This window comes from Prionailurus viverrinus, chromosome D2 (assembly GCF_022837055.1).
Source record: "Prionailurus viverrinus isolate Anna chromosome D2, UM_Priviv_1.0, whole genome shotgun sequence".
In the NCBI taxonomy this organism is placed as follows: domain Eukaryota; kingdom Metazoa; phylum Chordata; class Mammalia; order Carnivora; family Felidae; genus Prionailurus; species Prionailurus viverrinus.
The window spans coordinates 47,247,445-47,269,221 of NC_062571.1; the positions used below are offsets into that span (position 1 = coordinate 47,247,445).

The window sequence follows — 21,777 nt, forward strand, 5'->3', positions numbered from 1 at the left end:
CAGTGGAGCTAGGGGTCTAAGCCAGGTCTGGTGCCCCTGAAACCCACACTGAATTTCTTAGTCAGAAGATGGCAGTGTACACTTGTAGCCTGGGTTGTTTTCCTTACTGGAGGAGGCGCAAGAGGCTTGTGACCCTGGATGGCCCTTTGAAAGCCAAGCCAGTTGCAAAATAGTGTGTATCCTCCTTTCAACTTCACCTCTGACAGTTTTTGCTTCCCCGTTCCTAGCATCTGAGAAGAAGTCGCTGGCCAGCCGCTCGAATGTGGGACATTCGAGCAAGGTCTCCTCGTGGAGTGGCAGCTTGTCTTCAGCCATGAGGCTGATGCCCGGGAGGCAGGCCAAGGACCCTGAGTGCAAGACAGAGGTGAGCTCAGATCCCTCTTCCCTGGAGAAGCATCAGGCATTTGTTTCAGATCCCGTGAGTCATGTCTTCTCTCTCTGTTGTTCCTGGGTATGACTCAATTCCATGTGCTTCTGAGCATTTAAGGTTATGCATGTGATTTCCCAGTTGCAGCTACATGTAGGGGAACCAGGTCTTAGGCTGGCTTTAACTTGAAGTGACTATGGGCTCCCCTGGAGCTCCAAGAGCAGGGGTTGCTTACGGCATTAAAACCCGAACCAGTGTTATTTGATATTCTCCTTTTGAGTCAGGTGTGCTCAGAGAGCACTAGCCCACAGTTCAGTAAGAGCCGTATGTGTGGACTCAGCAAAGGGGTCAAAAGCATTGGCACCATTGCCAGGAGATGTAGCAGTGAATCCTCTTGACTATGTGGGGCTGAGTTGTCGGGATTCTTTGAAATTAATTTCTTTAAAGCTCTATAACAAACCATCCTAAAACTCAGTGGCACCAACAATGGGTTTTTGTGATCATGGATGCTGTCGTAAGGAATTTGGAGCACGGAAGGGGTGGGGAGGTGCCTCTACTCCATGATGTCTGGGGCCTTGGCTGGGATCCTTGGAAGGCTCATTTACTCACATAGCTGATGGTTGCTGCTGACTTCAGTCTGAGACCTTAGCTGAGACTGCTGGCTGGAATACCTATACCTGGCTTCTCCATAGGTCCTGGGCTTCCTTACAACCTGGAGGCTGGGTTTTAAGGGCTAATTTCCAAATAAGGGGAAGGAGATACAGACAGACAGACAGACGGACAGATACAGAGAGAGAGAGAGAGTCAGGCGGAATAATCGCCTTCCATGACGTAGCTTCACCTCTGTTGCATTCCTTTGGTCAAGACAGGCACACAATTCTGCCTGGGTTCAAGGTGGCGGGGGGCGGGGGGGCAGAAATAGACTCTACCTTCTGGTGGGGGAAGTGGCAAGGTTCTGCAGGAGCATATAGGACTAGAAATATTACTGAGGCTCTTCTTGAGAAGCACAATGTGTCATATATTCTAATGCTGGAGTCACTGACTTATTTTCAGAGGCAGACTGTGGTCATTGAATGGACATGACCTTGGGATCGGGAAATGTTGGGCCATTTACTTAACTTCCCTGAGTCTTTATCTCCTTGTCTCCACAAGGGGACAGATAACTGTGGGAAACTGTGGGAAGGGGCTCCCAAGGGAGGTGGAATCGATGGTTGATAGACCCATTACACAGCTGGAGCTTTCTGCCCATGTAACTTTGGAAAATGAGGTTGACTCCAAATCCCCCCTGCTCAGAATGTGGGCTCTGCTGTCTCAATGGCTCCATTGTCCATTGTGGCCAGTGCCTGATGGGAGGGTACTATCATCAGATGCAGCGGAGAAGAGAGGAAGGCGGGCTGCCTGTAACTGCTCAGGTAGCCCGGGAAGGAGACTTTCTTCTTTCCGAGCTTCAGAAACAAGAGGATTTAGGACATAGGGAGACAGAGCACAAACATAGAAGGGAAAACAAAATGAACTTGACTGGGCTGTCTGGCCACCTCATACTCAGAATTGAGGGTAGGATGAGTCCTTAACACATTGGCTTGTGGAAGACACTGCTCAGTCAGCTTGTTGATTGGCTGATTGTACAGATGTGTACATTGAATCTTAAAAAAAAAAAAAAAAGCAGTCAAGAGCTTTGCAGCCAGGAAATGGCAGAGTCAAGAAAGGGTCTCCTGTCTCTGAACTACTGAGCTTGACCTTAGGCAATTCTGTGACCTCTCAGAGCCTCAATTCCTGATCTTACAACTGTGCTCTGTCTATACTGGAACATGTGGAAGCACTTGGAAACTGCAAGTGCTTTAGAAATGGAAGACAGTTTCCAAAATTTGATCCCACCTTATTGTTCTCTCCGCCAAAGGGATGACCATCTCACCTGCAGTATAGCTCTTCCGAGCCCCCGAAGCTTGGAGCGTCCCCACTGGCGCCTAAGCACTTGCTCCTGACCAAGGCCATTTGTGACAGGAGGGGTCCAGCCCCTCTTCCCCCCCTGGCTTCACCCTGGAACTTCTGTTCTTTGACCAAGTTAGCTTTGTCCCCAGGGGTCAGGTCCGTCTGACTGTGGAAGCTAGGGAAGGGACAGCTGGGATGCTGGCGTGGATGTGCATTGTATGGGAGCCCTTGCAGACTATTGATGTGCCTCCAGCCACTTCCCCATCCTCTCCTAAGCCACTGTCCTTGGCTCGGCTAAGTTGCCTCTGAGTCCTGGGGAGATCGACTGAGAAGTAGCTCACCCGAAAGAAGCTTGAATAGATTGCAATACTTGAGGCCATGTAGGTCTACAAAGGGCTTGTCACCGTTTGCTCTGGGCTCACACGGAAGCGAAAATATTTTAAATCAGTTCTGTCTTTGGTGAAGGCAGGCTGCTGAAGATACTGTCTTCTGCATCAATTGAGGTCTCATTCGTTCATTCATTCATTCATTCATTCACTCACTCAACAAAATATTTACCAAGTGCTTACTTTGTACCCTGAAGTAAGCACTGAGGTTACAGAAGAGAGAAAAATCTGACATATTCTCTGCTTTCATGGAGACTGCATTTTAGGGGGCGAAGATAGACAATAAACAAGTAAATTTGTAAATGTGAAGGGTGCTAATTGCAACGAGGAACAATCGAGCAGGGTAAGTGGGAGAGGGTGGTTGTTTAGATGAAGGTGGTCAGAAGTCCTCTCTGGAAGAGGGGCATAGAAGCAGAGAAATAAGGAAGTGACTTTCTGGAGAAAGAGCAGTCAGGCAGAGAGGACCATCAGGCAAAGGCACTGAGACAGGCATGTGCTGGAATGCTCTGAGGCAGCAAAGACCAGTGTGGCTGGACTAAAGTGGGGAGAGGGCAGCCACAGGGGACGTCTCCCTCAGCTGTCAGCATCAGAAAGAACTGTGACTCCTGTCAGTGGTCTATTTCTGGGCACGGTGATCTGGGCACTCAGAATCTCGGAGAGGTAAACATGACCCAGGTCTTATAACTGCACACACCTAGTGGCATAAATTTCTGCAAAAAAAAAAACATGCACATGCACATACATGTACATGCACACATCCCTTTCCCTGTTTCTTCCTTCCTGTTTGAGCCCTGCTTACCTTCAATCTGATTTATTCATCCTTTCTATAGTTTATAGTACCTTGTGGATTTTTTTAAAGATGAATTATTTTTGAAACAAAGTGTGCTATGTTTTAATTTTAAAAATGAACTGCATGTTTGCTTTGGAGCATCTAATATCAGAAACTCGGTCGGGCTGGGCATGGTGCCTGGTACATACGAGAATGTGCATAGGAGGATGTGCGTGGGGCGAGGGAATAAAATGCTTTCTCCCTTTTTGCTGCGATGAAACTCACTAGCCTTCACATCCTGCATCCATCACTCATCCTCGCGAGATGCCTTTGTTGCTAACAGAAGGCACAACTTTTCAGGTACATATGTACGCTGTGATGTCATAGGATGAGAGCATCGACTGTTTGCCCTGGGGTCTGTTTAATTATTTTTAAAAATTAATTTTGATTATTACAGCTGATTACACCTCAGTGAGCAATGTAATTGATATTTTCTAATGTATCCCAAGGAACATTTTGTACAACATGCTTTTTGTTGTTGAAGGTTAAAGACTCCGTTATTGGTTTTTCCCTAAATATGCCCACATCATTAGTCCCTCCAGTGAGAAGGTCGCCATCTGGAAAAAGCAGCATGGAGACATTATTCAGGCACAAGTGCATGAAATTGGTGTTTCTGCATCTTCTGTCTCTCCTCTGGAAAGAAGAGGCTTGTAATTAAAGGAGTTGGTTTTGGAGGAAACATTATTCATTTGGTGTTATTCCTTATCATGTCAGCAGCTGACAGCTCGGTAGCACTGATGAATTGTTCCTTCGAGTGAGACATGCGATACGCCATTCCTAACTCTTCTTACCTATCTTCATTTTCAGTATACAATGTTCTCCTCTTGGCAGGTGAGCTGAACTTTGAGGCGAGTCTGATATGATGGATGTCATTTCTTCCTTTTCTTCTCCTGACCCCATCACAGTCCCTTCTGGGATCAGATTGTAAAGTCATGGTCTCTCCTGGGGTGAAGGCTATGGGTATCAGCCTGTCGGACAGAGGTTGCGACCTTGGGCTTCTTTGAGGCAACCAAAGGCCACCCATGGTGTCCGGGAAGCTGCTTCACGTCCGCCTTCAGCTTAGAGAAACCCAGAGTGTGTGCCCCGGCCAGCCATTCCTCTTCGCAGCCTGTGTGCGGCTTGCCGACTCAGTGGTAGGCTTCCTTGTTGAAAAATAAGTTGAAAAAACATCAACTACTAATGTTGGTTTCTTAGCTATGGTAGACACACTGTGGCAGTGTATAATATTAACATTATGAGAAAGCAGGTAAGGGGTTGATGGGACCTCTCTGTACTATATAACTTTTCTGTAAATTCAGAATTATTCCAAAATAGAGAGTATGTAATCTTCCTCCCTCCCTCCCCCTTCTCCTTCCTTCCTTCCTTCCTTCCTTCCTTCCTTCCTTCCTTTCTTCCTCTCCCTCCCTCTTTCCTCTCTCTCCCTCTTTCCTTCCTTCCTTCCTTCTTCCTCTCTCCCTCCCTCTTTACTTCCTTCCCTTCCTTCCTTCCTCTCCCTCCCTCTTTCCTTCCTTCCTTCCTTCCTTCCTTCCTTCCTTCCTTCCTTCCTCCTTCCTTCCTTCCTTTCTTCCTTCCTTTGTTCTTCCTTCCTTCATCCTTCCTTCCTTCTTTCCTTCCTTCCTCTCCCTCCCTCTTTCCTCTCTCCCTCCCTCTTTTCTCTCTCCCTCCCTCTTTCCTCTCTCCCTCCCTCTTCCCTTCCTTCCTTCCTTCTTCCTTCCTACCTTCCTTCCTCCCTCCCTCCCTCCATCCCTCCGTCCCTCTTTCTTTCTTCCTTCCTTCCTTCCTTCCTTCTTTTCTTTTCTTTTCTTTTCTTTTCTTTTCTTTTCTTTCTAGAAAAAGCATTAGGAGTGCCTGGGTGGCTCAGTTGATTAAGCACCCAACTCTTGATTTTGGCTTAGGTCATGATCTCATGGTTCCTGAGATTAACCCCTCATCGAGCTCTGTGCTGATAGTGCAGAGCCTGCTTGGTATTCTCTCTCTCTCTCTCTCTCTCTCTCTCTCTCTCTCTCTCTGCCCCTCCTGTGTATGAGCTCTCTCTCTCTCAAAAATAAGTAAAAAACAAAAAAAGAAAAAGAAAAGAAAAAGCATTAGAAAACAGAAAATGGGCACATAGGACATGAGAGCTGGGGTCTGGGTAGGAAGGGGCTGTGAGGATGAGTGGCTTCAAGGCCTGTGAGCAGGGGAGCAGGGGTGATCAAGGTCACTGCAGGAGACAGGGAGGACACCATGGCTCATGCTAGATGTTCCTGAAGCTGGGGGGGGGGGGGCAGGGGTGTTACATAGTGGGGGAGAGGTATGTTTCCTTTGTAGGGTTAGGATTGGAGGTTAGAGCCCCCGAGGGAAGGGCCAGACTGGGGCCGTGACATCACTTAGGAGGGAGATAAGGAGGCTTCAGGGGCAGTGGGTGGAGCAATGGAAATCAAAGAACACACAAGAGACTTCTGTTTAACCAAGGCTGGGATGAGCAAAAGAAGGGGGCCCTGGCCTCTTCTCAATCAGGCTGTGAAAAGAAAGGCCGCCTGGGTGTGGCAGGTGTGAGAGGTGTGCGATTCTGATGGTTTTATTGGATCTGCAGAGAATGGGGAGGAACAAGCCAGAGGCAGGGGGTTGGAAGCTCAGTTCTAGCCCACAAAAAGGGGGCAGCCCCTCTGGGTGGGTGCAGCTGCCTGACCATGTCTTGTTCAGCAAAGCACGGGCTGGATTTTTCCCCCACTTTCCTCCTGGGATCACTGGTACATGTGTGGACCGCTATTTCATGCATGAGCCAGGTAGGCCCCACCTGAGGAGGGAGATCCACACTTCGGAGCTTAGGGGCTTATAAATCAGGAAGACCCTCTTGGGCAGGGCCAGGCCCAGTGTCCACATGTCTACATGGCTTTTGGAGGTAGCTGAGCAGGCTTCCAGTTGCTGTTTTCAGAGTCGAAATGGCTTATGTAGGTAAGAGAAGGGTTGAAAAAGCACCACAGCCAGAGGGTGACGGGTGACACAGCACACTTGCTAAAGTGCCAAAGACAAGCTCTTCGTAGGGATTCTGTGCCTGGTCCTGGCAAAGGCACAAAAGCACAACACGTTTGCTCCAAAGTCCCTGGTCTCTAATGACTGTCCTGTGGGTGAACGCCCTGCCCACCAGGTGCACTGGGGCCTCCCATAAGACCGTCAGTGCCCACTCATGGGGACCTGGATCACAGACTAGACACCTGTGTGGGCAGGGAGACTGCAGACCTGCCATTGGCCACCTCCCCGGATGTGTGTGCCCAGGCTCGGCGTCCCACCCCCAGACGCAGAGCAGCCCCGCCCCTGGTGGAGGAAGGGGTGCCGGCCGAGGCCAGCTGTATGAGGGGCCGCCCCGGCTCGGGTCCCCAGCAAAGGAAATGACACTTTTGACCATTCAACTCGGAGCACTTTACCCACTATCTCTTTCAAAAATCATTGTGGAAAATTTCAAACATATACAGCAGCAGAGAAAATAATAAAATGAATCCCCGTGTATCTATCCATCACTCAGCGTCCACAATTTGCAACTCATGGCCAATCTTGTCTCATCCCTATCACTACCCACTTTCCCCCTCTGCACGGGATAATTCTCAAGCAACATCCCAGACATCATATCATTTCACGCATAAATGTTTCTGTATGCTTATTTTCTCTTTAAAGAAATCACGAAACCCAAATAAAAATTGCGGAAAAGGAAGCAAGCGTGCCGAATGGGAAGGCTTTAGCAGGCACCGTGGGAGCCATCCAGCAGTTCTTGGTCTTTCTTTCTGGCAAGTTTGTATTTGTCGCCTGCTGCTTTGTGATTTTGGTCTTGCTGAGGCTGAAGGCACAATGAGCCTCAGAGAACTTCGCGCCCCATTTCAGGAGAGAGGGTGGGGACTGAGGAGGACAGAAGGCTGTTGAGTGGGGCGCTGTGGCGCCTCAGAGTCTGGGGGGATGAATGGCACTGAAGGCCGAGGCCTCAGATGTCACTCAACCTGGGAAAAGGCTCATAAGGCAGAAGAGCCGTGGGGCTGAGAAGAGATTTTTGAAAATAGAAAGAAATAAGCTTTGACATGAAGGGGAGTAAGTGCTAGAGTAGCTGGTAGCATCTGAGAAAGTCAAAATGCAACTGTGAGAACAGAAGTCCGAGTTCCCAGAGTCATTGCACTATAAGAGTTAAAGTAGAAAAATTTTTAAATCTGAAATTCAGAAGGCTGTCACATGGACTAGGTTTACCTCAACGTGATGTTTGTGGACAAGAGAGAAGGGACTTTCCTAGGAGATACATATGCCTTTAAGAGAGATGTGTGGAAGGGGCACCTGGGTGGCTCAGTTGGTTAAGTGCCCAACTCTTGATTTCAGCTCAGGTCATGATCTCACGGTTCATGAGTTCAAGCCCCACGTGGGGCTCTGCACTGACAGAGTGGAGCCTACTCGGGATTCTCTCTCTCCCTCTCTCTCTGCCCCCCCTCCATACTCTCTCTCTAAATAAACTTTTAAAAAACTAAAAAAAAAAAAAAGATGCATGGAAGCAGGTGGCCTGAATTTGTGGGAAAATTCAGACACATGAGGACTTCTGAAATCAAGCCAGAGGTCTAGAGAGAGAGGTACAATCCTGATAATATGTTCTTGCTGGCGTGGCAGCAGGACAGAGAGACTGTCAAATCAGGAGAAGAGCTGGAGAGACAAAGCCACTGAAAATCATAGGAAAGAGAAAAGTGATTTAAAAAACCTGAAATCAAGCACTTGAGAAATCACAATGCTGTGTTGGAAAATCCTGTTGTGTTCAGTGGTGGAAAAAGTCTTGTGAGCAAGTAATTAAATCGGACTGTGTTAGAAAAATAGAACCACTTAGAAACAAATGAAAGTATGATTTAAAAAGAGTCTTTGAAAAGGGTAAATCGCTCTATGAATGGGAGCACAGTGACTAAGGTCTTCTGCTAAATGCAATCTTGGTTTTTAAAATTGCCATGGGCAAGGCTGCCAACCACGTACTTTCTCTTGCTGCCTTTCCTGAGATAACTGACCCTAAAAATAGTGTCACTCTCCCCAGCCTGGCCTTAGAGCTCTTCATGGTGTGTCTGGACTAGAATTATTTCCAGAAAGGACGTCCGTTACACTCTGGTTGTGGTGGTATTAGGGAGCAAGAAAGGGAAAAATGATGAGGTCCATTATCTTAGTTCTTAAACCCTGAAGTGCCCTTTTTCACTGCAGCTGAAGTTCTGTAGCATGAATCACAGCCCTGGTCTTGCAGGCAGTGGTGTGCCAACACCACACCCGGAACCGATCTTCCCACGGGAGCAAGGCATCCTGGTGATGGAGGTGGAGACACAGCATCGTAGGGTCCCGGGAACACAGTCAGGCAGGGGCAACACCTGTGCGTGCGGTGTGCGAGTGCATGTGGGTGTGCGTGCGCGTGTGCTCGGGGCGCTTGTGTGAGTTGCCCTTTAGGTTTTCTTACGGTGGTCTGGGTGCCCAATCAGGGTACTCTCACTCATTTCCTCTACTCCCTTGACACACACACACGCGCAGACTCTCACGCATGCACACACACGTACACGCACACCAGTCTTCAAACAATTGATGTTAGAACCCACTCATCACATTGTTGAGAGGTGACCAGGGAGGAGTTGGTTCGAACGAGAAACTCCACACCAGAAGTGAACATGGGTGACTGGTCCTAACGGCAGAGGCTTTGAAAGAGCCGTAGCATCACTCACACCAGTGTTACTATCCAGATCGCCGGGGAAGAACAGTCACGGGCCGATGGAGACGGTGGCGTTTCTCTTTCCATTTTAAAGAAATCATAAATGTTACTAGTCTATCAAAAGTCCTTGTTACAGGAGTTTGAAAAATAGAAGTAAATGAACAAAGCAAACACTGATACCTTTAATGATGTTTCTTTACCAAGTGCATCATTTGTGAGACATCCTTATCTTCGTAATAGAAGGATAATTAACATCACTAATTATCTAATTAAGTTCATTAAGCATCCACCAACAGTGCACCGTGAAGTTGACATTATGTTCTACTGTCAACAAATGCTTTTGATTTCTTAGGAAGTAATTAAAATGTAAATTAGCATGCGATTATATGCACAGGGGATGTTTTGAATTAGATATTCATTTCAAAACTGCTTAGAGCAACATAGTTTTTGTTTTTTTCTTCAATAAAAGCAGACATTTTGCTATTAATGGTATATATTAAAGTTGCCATTCTGTTGTTTAGTGTTTGAATCATTGCCAGGTTATAGCACTGATATGACACAGGGTTTAGTTGATATGTTTGCTACTGTTCTTTGTGTTTTATTTCATATGTTGGTTTGTTTGTGTCTTTTGTGTTTAAAAATACCACAACTGATTTTTTTTTTTCCGAGAGCTTTCTCTAACTTAAACCTGTAGCTGACTTTGCCCTTTAAAGGCATTTTAGGTCAAATCTTTTAGGTTAGATCCTGTCAGGTTAGATTCAGGGAATGGAATCATTGGCTTGCTGAGAGCCGGTCACGCACATGCCCCTACACACACAGGGAAGAGGGAGGCTGCACAGATCAGACTTGTGGTACGGCCACCTTTGATTCCAAGTTCAAATTTCTCTTCTTTTTAGGGCAGCCCTTTGGTTTCTGATGAAATATCATAACTTGGGGTGCCTGGGTGGCTTCATTGGTTAAGTGTCCGACTCTTGATGTCAGCTCGGGTCATGATCTCATGGTTGTGCACTTGGGTGTGGAGTCTGCTTAAGATTTTCTTTCTCCCTCTGCCCCTCTCCCCTGTTTGCACTCTCTCTCTCTCTCTCAAAAAAAAAAGAAGAAATGTTATAATTTTATTATAGATTGGGACAGATCGGGACGCTTCCTGAAACATCACAGCATCCCCAGATATTTGCTGGAAGAGAAGGTCCTAAGACAGAAGCCACCATGCCCAAAGTCTCAAAGTTCTCATTTTTTCAAACAGTCCCAACTGAATCCTAGAATGCAGGTGTTTTATTAAATCTCACAATCTATTGTCAGAGCCCCGTGGGTGTGATACCCACCTCCACCATCTTCTTGCATGAAGACACGGGGTCATTTGAGCACTGAGCTGATGTCACCTGTTCAGTGAGGAGGAAAAGTCTCTGCTCATGATATTTGAACATCCTCAATCACTTTTTGCATGGTTTTTCCAAGGATGGATTTAGGTGGTGCTGGATCCAGACCCCTCAGTTTTGTGTGAACAAGATTTCAGATAAATGCAGAGAGAATACGGTGGCCTAAGAGAGACTGTCCCTTGTTCTCTTGAAAGGATCGACCTCAGGGTTTGGCCGTGAGTAGAGTCTGCTGAATCACCGTCATAACTGTGGATGCAGACATGCCCATAGTCTAAGCAGAGAGAGGCTGGTGTCTTGGGGCAGGTGGGGGGACAGCATCATGGTACAGGGACTGGTGAGGGACATGAGGCCAGCTGGACTGTGACGAGCAGTAGCATCACGCTAGAGGAAACCCACACAGGATCTACATAGAGATAGGCAGTTTGGGGATGGCCCTGACATCTGTCCCAGCTCTGCTGGCAAGCTGTGTGTTGTGATGTGGTCTGCATTTTTGTTCTCACTTGTCAGTCCGGAGGGGGGCTCCTTTTTCCAATCCATGTAAAGGATAGTGGCTAGGCTGGCAGAGACCTTGGCCCGATCGAGGGATCCCACTACTAAAATCAGATGATGTTGACCTTCTCCTAACAGGCAGCGAGCACCTACCTCAGCAAACAGAATTATCTCTACCAGAACTTTCCTCTCAACTGTTTATTCTTAAAACTTATCTTTTAGAAAAAAATTTTAATGTTTCTTTTTGAGAGGGGGGCAGGCAGAGAACGGGGGAGACACAGAATCTGAAGCAGGCTCCAGGCTGTCAGCACAGAGCCCGATGCAGGGCTCAAATCCATGAACTGTGAGATCATGACCTGAGCTGAAGTCAGATGCTTAACTGACTGAGTCACCCAGGCGCCCTTTAAGTGTGGTCTGCTATATTGTGACTTCCTAAGAATACAAAGTCCATACAATAAATGAATAATCAATACCAACAGCAACTCACTTCATCCCACAGCTGGTTTGTGGCCCTGCCTCCTGCTAATCACACATTTCCTCCTCTGTGACTGGCACGAAGGGATGGCAGCGTCATGATGCCCCACAAATGTGCCATGATGCCAAGGGCTCTCCCACCTGAGACCAGCCCAAAACCACCTCTGAGCGCTTTTCTGGTCATTCAGCTTCACAGGAAGTGGGGCTAAAGTTGCTCTGCTCTTGGCAGCTAGATGATTTAGCTTGAACCTTCTCCAAGAGAGCAGGCACTGAGGTTATGCAAGTTCCACAAATCAATGGAATATTCTCAACATAAGGTCCCGACCACTGCCTGTTGAAAGGCGCATTGAATCTAAATTATGTTTGAAAAGTCTTTAGGGACAAATACTCGGTTCCTTCTCTAGAGACATCTATCCAAACAGAAACATCTAGTCTGAAAAAGTTTACTAGACCTTTCACCTCCTTTTGCTAGTTTTTCTGGTTTTCTTTCTTTCATCTCTGTAGTATTTTTATTACAAAATCAGGCTGTGTTTGTGCACCATATATAGTGGATGTCGTTGAGGAATGTTTCAAAGTAACTTGAGGTTCAAGTCTGCAGGTCAATCCACGATATTTTAATGTACACAAATACTTCATCCTATGTAATTCAACAGCATAGGAATTTATTGAATAGACAGAGTGTTCCTCTCTAAAAATATGGAGATGAATGGCCCGTGATCTCTATATTTAAAGAATCCTTTTGTCATTTATTGATCTCTCTCCTTAGATGGCGTCTAAGAAGAATTACAGTAGATGAGTTTCTGAAAAAAATGTATACAGGTGAAGATTTTATAAATTGAAACAGATTTGAAATCAACTTAGGGACCTGGCAATTTAAAGGAATCCTGGGTTGAATCCTTTTGAAAACTGAATACAGTCCTTTACTTTAAAGGCGAATTATACCCAGGAATTTATTTTGAGGTTCAGATTTTCTAATGTGCGACATACCTGCGTCCCCAAAACCAATGTTGTGGTTGGGGGAAGGTATCATCGTCCTACAAAATGCTTTCAATTTTGAAAAATTATGACATAAGGTTGGGAGAAACACCTTTTTGTTTCCTTGTCCAGATTTTGATTTTTAAAACAAGTATATTCATCAATGTAAGAACGCTTTTGAGTTCCTAAGACAGAAGTGTCCCAAACTATGTAAATGATAAAATGGCAGATGGTGATGGGGTGGAGAGTGAGCGTGGGGCCCTCCCGAGGCGCTGTTGCCATTCACAACCCGCTAGGCCCCACTCCCAGCTCGGCCGCCAGGCGCCTGCCACGTGAGTTACAGCCGCGTTCTCGCCCTGGGACCCATCTATTATGAGAAACCATTTTGGTTAATTAAAAAAGTGTTTCCAAGTCTCAGAACAGGAAGTTGTGAAATTTCCTCCCCTTTGCTGTTGTCGATGGGGGTTGGTGAAGACTCGACTCCGTGGCCTGGAAGAGCCGGGGGGGAGAGTGGAGACAGCAGAAGGAACCATGGCCGTCCAGTCCTGGTGGCCTGGGAGAAAGACTCAGGGGTCCTCGGGTGCTGGTGGATCTACTGGTATAATTAGGGGTGTTGAAGAATTAGCTGAGGTCATTGAGTAAATCAAAAGTGCAGTTGAATGGGTCTGTGTCGCATCGGTTCTTGCAAATGGTCCCTCACCCTCGGACCTCTGTGTCCAAGAGCTGCTGTATGGGCTGGGGCAAGAGATGAGGTGTCCGCTCACAGTTTGGGAAATGGACTGTGAGCAAAAGGGAATAAATGAGAAAATATTTGATAGTGTGACACGATCTGGAGGAAATAGATGGTGTCTTAGAGACTGGCTCATGATCACTGTGGGTTGGATGTGATAATTCAGTTGAGAGGAAAGAGTAGCCATCCAGCACCTGGGGAATGTCGATTCCCGAAATGGGCCCAGCTAGTGGGATGGTGGGAATGAGTTGGTGTATTTGAGAACAGATCCATATAAATGGGGCATGGAGCTCAAACGGGAGAGTGATCCAGGAGGAGGGTGGCAGGAACCAGCTGTCGAGTGCCATACTAGCTTCTCTGGGGGATCAGAAAATATGTCTGCATCCTTGACTATATCTGTACCCGTCTCTATTTCTCTCTCTCCCTCTCTCTCTCTCATCTTTAAGCACCCATTTCTTCTGCAGACATTCCCTCCAAAATCCCATGCATATTCATTGATGTCCTATCGTATCCCAGGCCCTTGAGTTAAGGCCAGTACAGACAGGATCCCTGACCAGGGAGCCACCTTCTTAGGAGGGTGAAATAATTACAGTGTAACAGGAGGTTAAGGCCCAAGAAGTGCCCAGATGAGACAGGGCCTCACATGAGCTTCTTGGAGGTGTTTGAGCTGAGACTTGGAGGAGGAGGAAGGGGAGGAAGGATGTGAGGGAAGATTGGTAGTGAGGAAGGGGCCCGTTCAGGTGCAGAGGGACAGTTGTGACCATCTATCTGCTTTGTGGGTTAGCTGCTAGTCTGGTATTACTGGAATATCATATCCAGTTTATCTTAACTTAATTTCATGTATTTATTTATGTTCTGATTCACTCCCCAGAGGATTTATGTTACCTTCAGATAAGGATGCATGTGCTAAAACACAGAAATGAGATCAGAAAAAATAATAATAGAAGAAGAAAGCCAATTCCCGGGGAATTAAGATCATTAACATGCAGTCTATAAAGAGTAACAGCCAAGCATCTATACTGTGCTCTAGCTTTCTGGCTGCCATTGTGGAACAAGAGGCAACATAGTTCATACGTTTATCCCCCACCCATCAATTACACTTTTGCCGGGAGGTGGAAGAGCTTGCGAACAGGGACCTAGGGAGACCAAAGCAGATGGCCCTGCCCAGCATCTCCTTGCCACCCCTACTGGGAATTTTTAAGGATGTGATCTGACCATGTCACGTCCCTGATCAAAACCCAGCATTTATTGCCGCGCCGTCCGGAATAGGACACAGACCCACAACCCTGCGGCGAGAAACCTGACCTCACTGCTTTTCTAAGCCCCTCCCTCGCCCCAGTCCTGTGCACTCTGCAGGGCAGACCCATATTTGGTTACAGTGCACCCTGTCTTCTCCCATCTGTACCCTGGGGCAAATGTGGGTCTGTCTGGCCTGAACGAGCCTCCCCCTACCAGAGGACCAACTGCTTCTCCTGGACTTTAAATCCCCCGCCCCTTCTGAAAGCCTGCCACGCCCTCTCCAGTCTGGCCGTGACCCTGCACAGCCACAACTATCTATTTTTCACTCAACGGTGGCACATCTGTGAGGGCCCAGCCTAAGGGAGGAGGCAGGTGTGTTGGTGTTGATTGCATTACCTGTGAGCGACAAACAGCCCAACAGTGGGTGCCTACTGGCAAGCCCTGGGGTGACCTCCCAAGAGAGCCGAGGTGAGCAAGTGTGTGTAGCACCAAGGAGGACAGGGATACAGTCAGGGCCACCCTCAGGTAACTCCTCTTGTGGACCCAGATTGCAGTCAGGGCCGTCCTGAGTATGCAGGTCAAGAGTTCTGCTCTGGAGGCAGGCAGTGACAGGACAGTCCTGGCCAAGGTGGCCTTGTCTCTCTTCTCAAAGCCTAGAGAAGGAATCCTCCCTACAAGCTCCAGTCTCCTTTTGTTTTCTCTCTTTGACATGGCAGTTTCAGCACTGGGCATTATCTGGAGTGAAAACCCTGCCATAACAAAGCATCACAGACTGGAGGCTTCACCAACAGATATCTCTTTTCTCACACTTCCCATCTGTCGGAGCCTCATGGAGGCCCTGACGCCCAAGGAGGAGGCAAAGAGGAGGGAGGGTGGCTTCGTCGAGAAGACTCATTACCCGCAATCCCAAAGCCTTTGTCCTTTGCTGCACTGGAGTGTTGTTGTTGTTGTTGTTTTGAGTAGTCATTCTCCATGCACTCATGACGATTGAATTTAATAAAAACATCACAGTTCAAAAAAGACAAATTAGAAACCACCGTTCATCTTAGAAATTAATATGTGAGTGAATTTAACAAGAGATGAATTGCGCTGTGGTGATCTGGTCCCTCCTCAGCCACTCCGAGCACCAGTTGTTTGTCATTATTGCTGGAAATATGATTATTACTCTCGTATTGCTTGACATTTATTAAGAATCCAGGGGCTATGTCTCCATAGCAGAGAAAAGTGCAATTATCTGGGCACTTGGAGAAAAGAGCGTTTCCTGGCCCGAGTTGTCCAAATAGATATCCCGCAAAGACCCCTCGACCATGACCACACCTGGCTCGCTGGGCACATGCCCCTCCTTCACGATGGGCTGCTGACATTTTATGTGCACATGTATAGATATTATACGTGGCTTATGAATGAACACACAAGGAAAGCATTTAATTGCTTCTGTCACATAACCCAAACCAGGTCTCCACCAAGGACTTCTATTTAAAGGTAGATGCGTCAGCCTTTTACAGAGAAGGCATAAACAGAAGAACTTTATTGAATGTTTTACAGTCAGGAAAATCCTGATTTTCAGATGGGTTTAAAAAATTTTTTTTAACATTCATTTATTTTTGAGACAACGCGAGAGACAGAGTGCAAGCAGCAGAGGGGCAGACAGAGGAAGACACAGAATCTGAAGCAGGCTCCGGGCTGTCAGCCCAGAGCTTGATGCGGGGCTCGAACTCACAACCTGTGAGATTATGACCTGAGCTGAAGTCGAACGCTTAACCGACTGAGCCACTCAGGCGCCCCTCAGATGGGTTTAAAGTGCAGGGGGTATGAAGGCCAGACCTGAAAGTGTTGCCACTGGCCCTGATGGATCTCCTTAATCCTGACCACATGGAGTGCTTCACTCCACACAGGGAATAAACAGCTGCAGAAAATATGGCCCAGAGGAGTGACAAGGGTCTGTGAGTTTCATGTCAATCTCTCAAACTTTTATTGTTGTCTCTGTTTACCTGGCCCTTGGGGACAGAGATGGGCAGTGTCCCCAAGGAGCTTATTCGAATGGGGGGAGGGTGCTAGTGGGAAACCCAGCCACAATAATTCAGAATACTGCTCTCACAGTTTTCTGCCCTATCGTGGGAGTCCTGAGGAGGTTTCCAGGAAAGAGAAGAGTATTAATGATGGTTTCATGGTACCTACAAAGTGCGTGCACAGAGCATGGTTTCTTCTGTCGCTCATTGCCACCCGGTGACATTACACTGTTAATCAAATCTCTCTTCCTCTCAGCCCCCACCAATGGAGAAAAGGTGACCAGTGAGTGATGATGATAGTGACCAATGAGAACGTGAGATCTGTGGTTGGGGGGTGGGGGCAGTCTCTTCCACATCTGGTTTCACTCCTGCCTCCAGGAATGGGAGCTCACCTGAGTTTGACTTGAACCTGTCTCTTTTTTCTTTGGCCAGAGAAACCAGGGGTGAAAGGACTCTAGATCTGACACCAACATCAAACGGTTATTGTTTTGTTTTTTTTTTTTATGGAATTATTAGTGAATACTTGTAACCTAAAAGATTTGTAAAGAAGGTTGCCTACAGTGGAGTCATGTTATATAGATTAAGTTTTAAAATATATCCATCAGGGGCGCCTGGGTGGCTCAGTCGGTTAAGCGGCCGACTTCGGCTCAGGTCACGATCTCACACTCCGTGAGTTCGAGCCCCGCGTCGGGCTCTGTGCTGACCGCTCAGGGCCTGGAGCCTGTTTCAGATTCTGTGTCTCCCTCTCTCTCTGACCCTTCCCCGTTCATGCTCTGTCTCTCTCTGTCTCAAAAATAAATAAACGTTAAAAAAATAAAATAAAATAAAATAAAATAAAATAAAATAAAATAAAATATATCCATGAAACGAAAAGCAAGCTGTCAACAGTACTCTCACAGTTCCTTCACATTGTTCATTGAGAACAATACCATTTTGACTCTGTGAATTCGGCACCATACGTCTGCATATCCACTGCACAGCTTTCCCACCATTTGGGGAATTAATTTCTTTGTTAAGTGTCTGATGAAGTGGTTGGCTCGTGCAATTAGGGGGAACGAGATTTGCCAAAAAACCATTTGTCTTTGAACATGAGAATTACACTCAGCACAATGAATTGTTTATACCCAAGGGCATTGTGGAGCCGTGCCCAGCTGGGAGAGCAGTGACTCTTACCTTCCGTCGCAGTTTCATAATGGGGTTTGGGTGGGAAGCTGTGAGAATTTCAGTGTATTTTCTAATACACTTTTGTCTAGGTGTACCTTTCATATACTTTCCATCTTCATATTCAATACTGCCACGTGTGCCTCACCCAGCTTCCCCATTACTGTGGTGCATTTGTCACAGCAAAGAAACTGACGTTGGTACATTGCAGTAACTAAACTCCAGACCTCATTTTGCTTTCACCAGTTTTCCCACTGATCCGGGATCCAGTGAGGGGCACCGCATCACAGTTAGTTATCGTGTCTCCTTGGGCTCCCCTGATCTGTGACAGTTTCTCAGACTTTTCCTTATTTTCCATGACCTTGACAGTTTTGAAGAGTACTGGTCAGATGTTTTGGGGAGTACGCCTCTATTTTGCTTTGTCTAATATTTATCATAACTCGCTTGGGGCTGTGAAGCTTTGGAAGGAAGATCACAAAGAAGAATGAGCTTTCACCACATTGCATCAGGTCAGGGGTGCGTGACACCCGTGTAAATCATCACATGGTCCTGGTGCTGTCTGCCACATTTCTCCACTGCAGAGTTCCTCTCATTCCCCTTCCCATACTGGGTTTTTTGGAAGCAAGTCCTTAAGACCAGCCCACCCTTGGGGCGCCTGGGTGGCTCAGTCGGTTAAGCGGCCGACTTCGGCTCAGGTCATGATCTCGTGGTCTGTGAGTTCGAGCCCCGCGTCAAGCTCTGTGCTGACAGCTCAGAGCCTGGAGCCTGCTTCAGATTCTGTGTCTCCCTCTCTCTGACCCTCCCCCGTTCATGCTCTGTCTCTCTCTGTCTCAAAAATAAATAAACGTTAAAAAAAAAAATTAAAAAAAAAAAAAGACCAGCCCACCCTTCAGAGTGGGCTCCTGGTGAGGAAAGCATCTACATATATTATCTGAAATTCTTCCGTAAGGAAGGTTTTTCTCTTCTGCCCCGTTATTTATTTATTCAATCTTTTTTTTATATCCGTAGGGTCTCATCCATATTTATTTTATAATTTGGGCTATCATCCTCTAAGCCTGTTATTTATCTTGCGTTTGATCGCTCCAGCTCTTTGCTGAGAGTATTTAATTGATCTCACACTTGTTTTCGCCGTAGGTCTCTTGATCTTTTGTCCATTGATCACAAACATGAATCCACATGACTTACATGTATTTTAGTGCATCCTTACCGTAATCATTCTAACATTCTTGGAGTGTGTATTATTCAGGATAAGTTACGTTATGTTGCGGTAACAAACATCCTCGAACTGAATTGTCCTAAAATAGCGAAGGCTTATTTCCCACTTGTGTTACAAGTGCCTTGTGAGTTGGCCAGGAGTCTACCGTGCCTTGTCCTCCCTCAGAGACATTAGCTCGTGGAGCAGCCATCATCTAGAACATTGAGTGTTACCATGGCAATTAAAAAAGAACTTAGCAAATATCTCATGAGTCTTTTAAGCTTCTGCACACTTCTCCCCAGCCCCACCTAGCTAAAAGGTAGCAGGAAGGGCGATCATGCCATGTCCCTATAGGAGGAGAGAACTGACACTATTTGGCCAACAGCATTATTGGCCACCATACTGTTTTTTCCTTCAGGTTTTCTTTTCTATGCAAATCTATACAGATTTAACTCTTATTATTGTTAGCATATGGCTGTTCAACCTCCTTTTAAAAATCAATATATCAAAAACCTGGTTCCATATCATTAAATCTTTTTTGCCACCAGGGCTGCAGTGAACAGTTGTATAGGTTGCACGCAAAGGCATCTGGCCAGAGTGGCAACAGGAAGCTGAAATCCAGCCTTTTTTCCATAATTCAAGTCATCCATCCAGGTCCAGGACAGTATCTGCCCAAAAAGGGACACAAAGGTGCTATGTGGGCTAGTGGTGGCCTTTTGGGAGAGCATGATTTGTATGACTGCATAATACTGTCTCATAGGGAAGAGCCAGCCTCCCATGTGTTGATATTTACATTGTTTCATTTTGTGCTACTATACCTGGGATGGTGGAAAATGTTGTCAGTGAATTCTTGTATATATATCTTAGGGTTTCTTTGCAAGAAATTACAAGCAGAGAAAATGGTGAGGATTCAAAAGAGAGGTACAAAGTGTCAGCACACAGTAGATAACAGTCCAGGTGAAGAGTTTAGTCCTGGACCCAGCACGTGTGGTGCTTGGCTGGAGAGGCCAGGAGCTCTAGCTGTAATCTTGGCCCCAAGTTCCTGAGCAGAGTCTGAGGGGCTGTCTTCAGATGCTGGCCTTCCCTGTGTTTGCAGGGCCACACAGCTGTGATTACAGGGCTAATGATGCTTTAAACAAACAAGTGTAACGACCATCATCAGAAGACAGCAGGCACTTCCTGTGGGGCCGTGTGGGCAACAGGGTCACCAGCATCTGGCCAGCCCCAGGGGTGCCCTGGCAAAGGTGGGCCCTACCAAGCCGAGGTCAGCTCACTTACAGGTGAGCCCACAGTGGGATATGCCCCATTCCCCAGTCCAAGATCTGGTCTGGATTCTGTAGCCAAGCCCTTCCCTAAGGAGGCACTGGGACAGCAGGGCATGGGCTCTAAACCAGATCTGGACCCTCTCAAACCTCCAAACAGCCTTCTGAGGTCCTTTGTTCTACTTCAGAGGTTCTCAAACTCTTTAACACACAAGCAGTTGCTAAGCAAAGGCTATTTAGTTCCAATAAATGATGCAGAGCTCTGCTTTGAATTTGTCCCTGATCCATGTGCCACATTCACTGCTGCCCAGGCAGATGGGCCTCTGCCCTTGAACCGACCCAAATCGCCCACCTCCTGTCTCTACATACCAAGTGTGACAACTTTCTAGAGCATGAAAGTTCTCAAAGCCCAACTGGAGAGTAGTGTTTGCCTAGCACTGTGGAGACGCGCGGGGTGGAAATGCGCGTGGGGGAGACACACGTGATGGCGGCCTCCAAGAGCTCGTCTTCCGGGGCTTCCACTTCCTTGGAGTGTTTTGTTGGAGTCATTCACCCTCGCTTATCCCACTTATCATCATACAGATTTGTCAGGAGACTAAATATTAAATGTGATAATGCACATGGAAACTTCTTTGTCCTCTGTAAAGTGCTAGGTCCTTCCTTTCACCTCCAAGCACGAAGAGCCTCTCCCTCCCCCGGTGCTCAGGTCAACCTCTACTTGGGCTGCCGATCTTATCTTTTCTCGTTTATCTGGCAGAACCTGCACCATCAGGGACCTTTTCCTTTGCTTTTCAACTGTCTCCCATTCACTGCCAAGCTCCCCTCAGTGCGGTAATACACTTGAGTTCTGTTCTTCCTCTTTTATCCTATGACCTTGCTCCCACCTCTTTTTCTCTTCTTCAGAGTCAAGTTTCTGGAATGAGTTGCCTATACTCATGGTCTCCACTTCCTTATCCTATTTCTAGTTGACTTATTGCTATCTAATCATCCCTCTGAAACAACTCTCAGAAGTTGCCAATGACCAGTTCCTGCAGACAAATCCAATGGATGTTTTCAGGCCTCATCTTACAGGACTTCTCTGGTGCATTCACTGTGGTCACATGGCCTTGGCTTCCATGGCCTCTCTTTATGGTTTTCCTTAAACCTCTCTAACCTTTCTCCTGCTGGCCCGAACTTTGCTAGTGTTTTCCAGCTTTTGTACCTTGTCTCCCCAGTCTCCTCTCTGTACCTACTCTCTAGGAGGGATCTTATCATCTCTCAGGGTTTTCCTATCATCTGGTTGGTCATGACTCACACATTCATCAACCTGGGATGTCTCACCTGAGCTTTATTCTAGGGATGTGCAGCCATACCTCTGACACTTGAATTCAGCGTGTTACACATCACATCATTTAAACTTGCTTTCTCTTGTTCTTGTGATCTCTGTCTCTCTTTTTTAAATGTATATTTATTTTTGAGAGAGAGAGAGAGGCTGAGAGAGAAGGCGACAAAGGATCCAAAGACGGCTCTGCGCTGACAGCAGAGAGTCCGATGTGGAGCTCGAACTCACCACAAGATAGTAACCTGACCTGAAATTGGAAGCTTAACTGATTGAGCCACCCAGGCATCCTCTCTTAATTTCTCTTAGTTTATCTAACTTAATTCACTCAATTAGGCAAACCAGAAATTTTGGAGAA

General features: G+C 46.8%; 1 protein-coding gene across 8 annotated transcripts in view; it reads left to right on the forward strand.

The window, feature by feature from the left end:
- WDFY4 (WDFY family member 4) overlaps positions 1 to 21,777 on the forward strand; it is a 291,014-nt gene that overhangs the window by 146,395 nt on the left and 122,842 nt on the right. For all 8 annotated transcript variants that reach the window (XR_007145178.1, XR_007145177.1, XM_047824339.1 and 5 more), the window contains one exon: positions 228 to 364. Coding sequence is in view for 6 of the 8 variants with exons in the window: in XM_047824339.1 (XP_047680295.1) it covers positions 228 to 364 (137 nt within the window). In the remaining 2 variants the exon portion in view is untranslated. Of the gene's footprint in view, positions 1 to 227; positions 365 to 21,777 lie in introns of those variants that run through there.